General features: G+C 33.8%; 1 protein-coding gene across 1 annotated transcript; it reads right to left on the minus strand.

The window, feature by feature from the left end:
- Positions 1 to 4,848: 4,848 nt before the first annotated feature.
- Positions 4,849 to 5,732, minus strand: LOC138348847 (uncharacterized). The gene is made up of 2 exons (XM_069298438.1): positions 5,346 to 5,732; positions 4,849 to 5,040 (listed from the first exon to the last, which is right to left on the minus strand). Exons 1-2 carry the CDS (start codon positions 5,730 to 5,732, stop codon positions 4,849 to 4,851), a joined length of 579 nt encoding a protein of 192 aa, XP_069154539.1.
- Positions 5,733 to 11,246: the final 5,514 nt, after the last annotated feature.

Genomic DNA, 11,246 nt, shown 5'->3' on the forward strand with positions numbered 1-11,246 from the left:
TTCCCTTAGTTACATACTTTAGTAGGTTGTGAGCCCAGGCCTGCCTAATCTCTCTCTTTTGAGAACTATTAAGACCTGTCAAGGACTTGAAGAGGTAGTTGCTATCTTGTCTTTCGAAGGACCCTTTTTTTTCATTTTCGTAAATTTGTTCTACTGGAGAAACAAAGACTGAGACTTGTATTTTGTTTGTAATTTCGTACATCCGTGTTTAGTGGTTTGTACAAGTGAAAACTATATTTTGGGGGTTTTACAAGAAGAATACATTTGTTGCTTTATCTTATTCTTATTTTTGATGTTGTTCCGTTTTTATTTCATTTCTGTTGGGTTAAGGCAGACTTGTCTTTGTGAGAAAAAAACAATTGCACTCACATCAATTTGTCGTCTAATACTCATGCTCAGAATTATATTTCTTTCAATTTTTGGTTAATTGTTTATCTTATCCCATACCTTCTTTACCAAAACTTTTTCATGTATTAATTCTAGTTTGTGTTACTTCATTTATAATGTTGATTTCAGCACCCATATTCTAATTTCCTGTGAGATGTTACACTAAGTACATCTACTTTAAGCACTGTGGATATTCTTCCTATCATTCATAGGACTTCAAATCTTAGTTAGTATACGTTATTCTTTTTAAATTATCTTTTAGGATGCCCAGGGTGTTGTCCTAGAAACTTATCTCATTCATTTTAGTGACTTTCAGACAATAGTATGTATTTGTAATAGATTTATTTTTCAAATCAATTTATGTTACGATGTTTACTTGTTTTATCCAGTTCAATTCTCATGTGATCTGCTTAGATATGTTATACCAATGGTTAGCTTGGGATCATTTATGGGTCAAAACATTGTCTCTCAGCTAGAGTTGAAACTTCTTTCATGAAAACTTACGTCAGTTTTATTTGATCTTTTTTACTAAGTAAATAACTAAATTAGTTATAGTGGTTTATTAGAAGTATAAACCAAATCAAGCCAACTTAATATATGTTTTTTTTAATTTTACTAGTAAGTTCATTCAATTTTCTCAATTTTTTTATTTCTTCTAATAACACAATGATTAAAAAAAACGTTTGATTGAAGAGGGTATACTCTTGATTGTCTATTTGAGTTAACATGTGAAGTTGCCAATGACAAATCAGTGAGTGATCATATTTTTAAATGAAGTCCAAAGGGCACTTGATTAAATAAATTTAGAGAAAATAAGTATACAATAGTATATTTGAGACATCATGTTAGGATTTCGAATGTCCAAATACTCTATAAAGATTGTGAGACTTCTTCTACACTAAAAATGGTGCAAAAATGCTAAGACTTTACATACTTAGGTCTCTACTTCGCAAGGATGGTTTCCTAAAGGTTATATAATAAATAATTCAAGGGTTATAATTAGTCCATGAATATTTTGGTAATATAAATTATGTCATTTTTTAAAAAACAATTATGGAACCCACTATAGGGACACTGAGGAACAACACGTGAAGCCCCACCTTTTTATGACTTTTTTGGGCTAGGGGTCATTTGTATAATGATTTAGGGAGTTTTCTCAATATTCTTAGCCCATCATATATTTTGGTGATAAGACTTTTGGTTGATTCATCAGCAAAATCTTTACAAAATCCTCCGTACTGAGTTTTAGGAACATTACGTTAAGTTTGAAAATTTTGAAAATCCCTATATTAGCAGTATAAGTTTGAAAACTAGGAGATATAAGGAGACCCATACCCAGTATACCAGGCAATCTCATCTCATTAGAGTTACATGAACCTTCGCCCTTCCCGAAAGAATGCATCACCACTCATAGATAGCTTATCGGTGCTTAGTATAAAGTTCAATTACATTTAACTAATACATCATGGAAACTGGATTCTAGCACGAGGACATCATAGCTCATTCGATGATTTTTCATCTCATTATTAGTATTAATTATGCCTAACTTCAATACTTTTATTTGAATGTTCACAGAGACTGGTCTCTTTATTAAGTTTACACTCTCATAGGTGAGTACATTTGGTAATATTTACTTAGGCTAATTTGAGATTGCTTTCATATTTCACATTAGCCTCTTATCATGGTGTCACCACATTCATTAACTTTAGCACATTTGATCTTCATAATAATTACTCACCCCTTTACAAGAATGTTCATTTAATCATATGCCAATGCACTTGACCATTTAGTGTTTTTCACACCCTTACTTAATCCGCTCTAGGTTTACATCATTTCATTACATAAATCTTAGGTTCACTTAATTTTAAACTTATGCTAGACTTATGAGTCAACACATACAAGCCATGAGGCTTCATTCATAGTTTGTCTAAGTAATTCATGTTTACCCAAGATTATGTGCTACAAGACTTATTCATTTTGTAGATATGCGAATACATTAATTTTGATATTTAGAGGCACCATTCATAAAATATTTGTTTATATATGATTTATGTGTCAATACGAAATTTCTCAAGCAAACCCGATTTCGAATACCTTGAAGAACACTTAATCTTATTTTAAACTTGATAATTGCATTTTTCAGATTTGCGAGACTCTAGTTCGATTCCCATCAACCCCATAATATTTCTTTCTTGTTATCCTCCCTTTTTTTCATTTTAAGGCAAGGAGGTTGTGGGTTTAATCCCCCACAAGCACATTATTTTTCTTTTATTTTATCTCATAACTTTCTCACCTATCCAAGAGGTTGTGGTTTCAATCCCCACTCTCCACATTTATTTCTCGTTTATTTTGATCCTACCTCTCTCATACATTAAAGAGGTTGTGGGTTCAATCCCCACTCTCCACAATTTATTTTCTCATTTATTTTTCTACTAACTCTCTCATCTATTCAAGAGGTTGTGGGTTCGAATCCCCACAACCTCACCTTATTTTAATTTACAGTTTCTCCTTACCTTCTCATTCTGCCAAGAGGTGGTGGGTTCGAATCCCACTCCACTAATTCTTTTTATTATTGTAAAATTTCTCTTTACTCTCTTGTTTGGGCGAGAAGTTGTGGGTTTGAATCCCACACCTCTCAATTTTTTTCACCTATCATGTAGTGAGATCTCGGGTTCAATTCCCACTAACCTCACATGTTTTAAATTTACTTTAAGCTTCTCAAACCTCAACTTTTTTGGGAGAAACTCCATCACTAAGTTCTGGAAATTTTAGTAAATTTTCTATCCTTGATTTAGCAACATTCATACATCGTTTTGTAGTATTTTCACAATTTGTTTAACACGTTTTTAAGTGTAGATTCATTGTTGTTTTAGCTTAGATTTTTCCACTTAATATTAGACATGTTACACTTCATTTAAACGTTAAAAGTTACACATCTTAATTACTACCTTAATTGCAATCATTACACAAGCTAGTGTTAGACTTCAAAACGGAGAACAACAACAAACATTTTACACATTACACCACATCATTTTCGGTTGACATCATTGAACATGCTTGCTATTTCCAAACATAAAATCAAAAAGAACATCATATTTCACACTTAGCTACCGACAGCCATACAAACAACATGATTTCTAACCTAATTTAGATTTAAGTCGGAAGGAGACTAGGGATAAGGAATTCGGCAATAAAGGGGACAACCCTAGTTTCACACGTTGAATTTTGTAGAACAAAATTTCTCTTGGAGGAAGGATTCCAAGAGAGAACACCCATACCTGTTATTGTGTTGTTAAACACTCAATGTTGCTGCCCAGAATCACCACCAACCCAACGTCCAACACAGAAACACCCACCTTACTCATCGAGAATGTCACGTTTAGCTTTACTTTGGTGGATTGTTTTTGTATTTTTACAAGTTCTTCAAGTGTGAAGAACTTTTGTTGTTATTTATGATTTTGTTGCAGCTTTGTTAACGGAGAAAATGTGAAAACAGATGTGTGAGTTACATGGATAAGCGTGAAAGAGAGAAGTGTGAGGTTGCGTTCCCTTAGAACTAGAACTTTTTGGCAAGTCTTCGTCAAATTAATTACTAATTAATAATCAATAAATAAAAATCTTACTTTCGTATTTTCATTAATCAGAAATTAGTTATTAATTTATTAAATTAAGCTACAAAATTAATTAAAAAAAATTAAATCATTTCCCTCACCAATGTTCGAAACCGGGTGGAACAAGATTTTGCTTAATGGGTAATTTTGGCCCTCTCTACCCAAAATGCCCCTCCACCATATTAATTAAATAATTAATTACATATTTAGGTTAATTACGACACTACCCTTACCCTAGAAAAAGACCATTTTACCCCTAGACCCTCCAAGCTTATGATTTCCCTCTTTTAAGTGCGGTAAAGACTCATTCGGGCAAATCTTCATATTCGGGAGCCCTACATGACTGCACCCAACCTTTCCTAGATTAACTAACTCCACAAGTTAGTTAGCTTGGATTTTTCAAGGGTTCAGAGACCTGGTTCTACGCGCATCAATACGTGTGAACTCAGTCTAATTGTAGGCATTCTTGACACATTAAGCATTTCTTATTTTATCCATTTTTAGGGTTGTTACATTATCCCCCCCCCCCCCAGGAACATTCATCCCTGAATGACACTACTCTTTACTACCAATAAGTAAGTCATCTATAGAATGTATGCATACAAAGGTAATTAAATAATGTCCATTGGTCGATATCTGATTCACATATTAACATGTTGGTGCACATCCTTCAAACCATCTAGTAGCTTCACATTAATATACTAAGGAACTCTTTCCTAAACTAGTCTCATCAAAGCGTGCAACATTACTAAACATGTAAGTCATATATATCAGCAACAAACATGACGAATCAAACTTATTAACCTCATACTAGTTACTAAAACCCATAAACAGTCAAATACCCAAAGGACTAATTAAGGCTACTCACCCGAGACTTCACCAGAGGTGCCTTCCCCTGCACCACTAGAATTGAGTGCAAAGAATCGTTTCCTCCTTGGAGCCTCTTCAGTTGGATCATTAGGCAGAGCTCTCTCCTTCCCTTGTTCTTGACTTCTCCAATTCGGACGGACAATCCTTCACAATGTGTCCCGATTTGCCAAACCTGTAACAAGCATTAATGCCCATCATACACTCTTCTACATGTAGTTTGACACACTTCCTGCAAGGTGGTCTCTTCGAGGTGTATCTATTTCATTTTTTATTTTAACTCTGGACTTGGAATCCCTATGATAGCGACCCTTGGATGAATTTGACTCCCCTTTGTGGGACAGTCCCTCCTTAAACTTGGGCTTATCCCGGATTCTAATACTACTCTTCCTTGAAAAAATTCTCCTTAGCTTGCCTTGACCTATTGTTTGCCCTACTGTTTTTCCTCTTCTTGCTTTCCTCAACTCGCTAGATATGGACCATAAGCTTGAAAATGTGCATGTTCTCATGCAGCATAGCTGCCCTACGCTCCTCCTCAAGATCCTCAGCAATCCCTGTGAAGAATCTACTTATCTCGTCTCTACGCTTAGACACAAGAGAAGTAGCATACCTGTATAATTTCAAAAATTTCAGGGAATACTCCTTGACTGTCATCGATCCCTGTTTAAGGTTGATAAACTTCTCGAACTTGGCCTCTCTCATCTCCCTAGGGAAAAATATATCCAGGAAGGCTGTCTTAAACAGCTCCCACGTGAATGTAACTTCGCCCAAAGCTAGGCTATCCTTCCACATCTTGCATAAAGTCTGTGCAACATCCTTGAGCTGATAGGAAGCCAACTCAGCCTTCACAGTATCTGTGGATCCCATGCTACCACATTCTTTTGTACTTCATCCATGAATTCTTGAAAATCCTATGAAGTCTTAGACACTGTGAAAATAAGAGGAATAATCCTTGTAAAGTCTCGTAATCTTTTCATGTCAAGACTGTTCGACATATAGGGTTCATGCATAATTATGGGCATGAGCAGCTCAACTCAAGGACTTCATGTGTATCATGTAACAGTCCTATGATTAGGAATATAATCTTAAAGCGTTAGAAACTCAATGGCCAAGAATTTGAACTTGAAGATACTAGTCCCATTAATGATATTCAATTTATGGAGTCCATGCAGAATATATGATGATGAACGACTCAACTCGAAGGTCTACATAATTACATGTAACTTCATGCATACAACTCTTCGATTTATATTACCTACTTCTGGAAAAGATAGGTCAAATGAATAATTGATCTAAAAGTAATGAAAATTGAAGTCAAAGGCTCTCTTGAACTCTAGTTTTTACTCTTTGCTTAACTTGAAACTTACCTCTTAAATTGAATTTAAAATGTTTGTGAAAGACTTTGTAAAACATAATGAACTTCTTGTGACTTACTTTATGAATTTTACACCTTACTCTTAATTTCTTCACTTAGATCTTGACATCTTTGCTTCTCTCTTAACTGGTCGTTGTATTGAATTATGGATTCAAGGATTATAACTTGTTTTATGAAACATCTTATAATTATTAGGAATGATTTTAGATAGCTTAACATGAGAAAAGACTATAAATCAATATTTTAATGTGGTTCCGCGACGTGGAGGGGTTTTTAAAATTTAGTTTTGGAAATGTCTTTTGAGGCAGAGCGCTAGTGACGGCTCCACGAAATGAAACGAAAATTCCCATATCTGGAAAATATCCTTGTGACGGCCACCACCCCTGGATTTTATCCAACGGGATTTTTTCTTCCTTTTTAATCTCTAAACACCATGGGTGCTTCTCCCAAGTACTTAGAATCAATTATATGTCCAAAGTACATTAGATTCTTCCATGGATTGAAACTAATATCACAGCTTGGATCAAACAACTCCTCAATGAACTCAACAAAATAAGAAATTAATGGAACTTCAGCAAACCCGTCAAGAATTCCATATATACGCAATTAACATGAGTGACATGTTAGTGAACGAACCCAAAACTATCAAAGCTTACATACCTGAAGGAACCATCTTCATGAAAAAACATGAACGAAAACCTCTAAAGGTGAACCCTAGCATTCTTGATTTTCTTGAACACAGAGTTTTTGGAGTGAATGAGATGGTTTGAATTATTAAAACTGATTTTCAATAAGCTTAGGGATGTTTAGATGATATCCTAATGATTTTAGGACAAAAATACCCCTAAAAATAAATAAATTGATCTGACATTCATAATCATTTTTAAGCGAGCAGTGAGGTTTATATTAGCTCCGCTGCCACCCATCGCAGAGCTGCTGCCAGGTTTTTGCATCGTTACTAAATTAATCATAACTTTTTCATTAGAGCTTGAAATATATCAATCTCAGTAGCATTGGAATTAGGGTTTGAAGGGATTCAATTTATATCTTATGGATCTCCTAACTCATTACTGTCACGACCAGGTAGCACCCCCTAGAAGTAACATGACATACTCTACCTCTTGGAGGTCTATTACAAGAACATATACATCATTCATTGTATTTTCATAGGAATTTAAATGAAATTTTACAACTTCTCATAGCACATTGTAGGCTAGAAACATAACTTCATATATATATAAAATATAAGGCATAACACATATTTAGACTCTATGTCTCTTTTGCCATCTTAGACTCAAAATCCGAGAATATAATAGAATAGGGGCATAACCCTTATCAATATATAAAAATAACTAATTTATCACATAAATTTGAATAGAAAACCTTGACATAAGAAATCCTTGAATCGTAAGGATCTCTTTCTTATTCTTGGGAAAAACATATGAAACCCTTCACTTTAGATACATCTTTTAAGATCCATAACCTACACTTTGTGTAAAAAGGTAAAGAAGAATTGTATCACTACAAGAAAGCACTAAGTATGACAACCATTCAAAAAATGCATTTAAGGAGGACGTTTAATTAGAAAACCATGCATCATTATTTTTGTTAAATCTTCATAAAAATATTATACAATAATCACAACATAGATCATATACTTCATATACGAATATAGATATATACAATGATCATAACATCATATAAAGCCATACTTGCATTCAAGGCACAATAAGAAATTTTGTAAAATCCCAAAAATGACATAGGTGAAGGTAGATCCTAACATGTTTTTCATGATGGTATAAGGTCCTAAATTTGTCTAAAATGTTTTATTGATTATGTTTCTAAGAATTTAGTTGTATTAGAAGTCAAACGTCAAGGGACGACTAAAACGTTCGATGACAAAGTCATCTATGTGCCTTATTTGTGTTTTTGTGTAGTTAATGAGGTTATAAGGTCCTATAATGAGTTATTATGGTGTATATAGTCAGGGTGTAAACTTTGGGGAAGTTTGAAGATCAAACGTCCAAGAATTTCCATGACAGTCGAAAGGTTTGCCTTGAATAGACATTGAGTGTCTAGACAATTTTCGTCAAGTTTTACATCTGCGTTTTAGATGAAATTCATGTGATTGGTACAAAACTCGTACACAATGACTTTTGGGTTGGAAACTTCTGGTAAAACATCCTGAAGGACCATCTAGGGGTCCTTGAGGAAGGAACTAAGTTGGTGTCCAAGATTGTTCAAGACAGACCCAAATGACAGAGGCAAAGGACGTCTTGTAGTCTTGTCGATGCCCTGTCGATGGGTGCCGTTGGGGGATACTTAGACGTGCAAGGAGAGGAAGACGAAAACAAAACTCATTTGCAGACCCTAGAAAAATAGGATGGTCCATTGGTCAAGGGAAGGGCCATTGATGGGCAACCATCGATGATCTATTTCTCTAGCACAATCACTGTTAAATTTAGGGGGTGAAGTTGTAAATTCACCCTAATTCAAAATATTAGAAAGGTAAGTTCCTAAAGGGTCTTTTGTGTATTTTTAATATGTTTACAAGCCTAAAATACATATATGATTTCATTCTTCAGAATCAAAATCCGAATTCCCTTAGAAATTCTGTAGAACTCTATTGGAGCAAAAAATCATGAAAAGGCTTGGATTGGAGAATTGAGTAGATATGATAATCAATTTGAAGAATTAGCTTCATTGAGGTATGATTTTTTATCCTTGAAACACAATTCATCAAGAATCCCAACTTTCAAACATGTTTCCTAAAAGTTTAAAAAGATGAATTGTCGAATTTCCTGATATATCCATGGGTTCTTGCATTAAAGGTTTTTAAGAATTGAATATTGATTGAAATATTATTAATTATACTATTTAAACTAAAATTACCTATAAACCCATATAATTAATGAACCCTAGTTTTTGACTTCTTTATGGATTAAGTAATTTAAATTAATGTTTATGAATTCTCGTGTAGTTTTCTATGTGCTATTGAATGATGTAATAATTGTATTAAATTGATATCTAGGTCGTCTTAGATTGATGAATCTATATTGAATTGTTCTATTTTCATTGAATATGATAGTTTTTATATTGAGTTGATGTCATGGCCATTGGTAAGGGCCTTATGGTATTGAATTGGATGGTTTAGTATTTGATTGAAGTGTTAAGGATGGAGTTGGTGGTACGCTGCCCTAATTTCATTTATTTTATGTTAATTAGACTTCAATTATGTTATGATTGGTATGGTCCATTTATGGCGGCGGTGTTATGTGCTTTGCTTACAACTGATGCATCCTTGTTGGCGTTATTTTATGTACTATGATGATCATCGCCTTGTTGGAATCTACTTGAAGTATTGTTTATTTGTATAGTTGATTCTGTAAAGTTTGATAATGTCTATCTACATGATGAGTAATTTGAATGTATATTTGTTCCTCTATTCGAGCTATTTAGGGTGATCATGTTAAACTATGAATATGTGTTTAGTCTTAGCATTGATGCATGGTTATTCCTACCTTACTGTGTAAGTCTATGATGATCGTATTGATAATATATGGTAGTATATAGGATAAATTTAATATGATAATGGTTACTGCTATATGCTTCTAGAATGACATGTAATATGTATTAAAGTGAAGTATCTTGTGTCTTGACTTTGTTGATTTAGGTCCCTTACATGATGCATGTATGAAAATGAATATGAGATTTCATGACTTAGGATGCTAAAGACTTTCATTCTTGTATGTATGAATGACATGAGACCTTAAATGATTATAAGAGAGTTCTTTTTGTGAAACTTTGAACCTAGTTGTAAGGTTATATGTTGAAGTTGAAACCTGTAATGGTATCTTTCAAGTAATGGAATGATAGACATAAGGTTTGTTGGATGGAACAACATCATATAACACCTTAGGAAAGTCATTATGAGCTTCTTGTCGCCATTGTAAGGTAGCTCTAATGGTCCTTTCTTTTGTAGGGTAAATGCTATTGGGTTATGAACTAGATATAAAACCATTTAATATGAACCTTTATGTAAATTAATCAATGAGAACAAATGGTAGCACCGAGTGAGTATGGTATCCGAAGTCTAAGTTCTACCATGGGATACCTACTATAAATAGAGGAGTTCTATGAAGTTTAGGTAGTGGTATGTGGCGCTATCTGGACATTGGGTTAGTTAGAGTCCCAAGGTCTTATCCAAGACCATTACCTGAATGTCTTTATGTGATGAATGAGTCTTAAATGAACGAATGAATGTAATGACTTAAGTTAATAAATTATGTTAAATGAATAAGTACATACCTAGAGTAGTTAAGGGTTGTCTAGTTAAGTTGTGAAGGGAACATATGAATGGTCACTTTATATCTAACCTAGAATTGTCCTAAGAATGACTCTAGTCAGGGAAGATGTCGATTATGTGGAGATGATCTAGGACTTAGGTAGTCTTAAAGATTATTTAGGTAGTCTTGAAGAGGTCAATCAAGGACATTATCTTCTTGATTTACTTAAGTTAGTCTTTCTATAGCCTTTGGAATGAGAATTCATATTATATACGGGTTGATTTGTTAAATTAGAATGATTCTATCATATGTCACACCTTGAGATACCACCAAAGCGAAGACACGGAACCTAGGATCAAGCAATCCCAAGCTAATCTTACTGGCATGATCATGAGCATACTAAAAATAAAAAAGTGATGAAGAACATAAATCAATATTTATAATGAAAAGATGGAAAATTCCTATATGCTAAAACTTATATAATATGAAGTCTGATGAGTTTAATAAAATAAAGTTACTAACTCAAGACTTAGCTGAAAATAACTATGTCTTTAATAAGCCTCTAAACTGGACTGGAAATAATTGGACAAACCCCAGCTAAATCTAGCAAAACTGCAATTAAATTACTAAAGACTGAAATGAAACTCATGATTGTTGTCATCGGAAATGAGGACTCACCACTGAATCTGATAAACTGTAGATCGGAAATCGATCTATGTG

Source organism: Solanum lycopersicum, chromosome 5 (assembly GCF_036512215.1).
Source record: "Solanum lycopersicum chromosome 5, SLM_r2.1".
NCBI lineage: Eukaryota > Viridiplantae > Streptophyta > Magnoliopsida > Solanales > Solanaceae > Solanum > Solanum lycopersicum.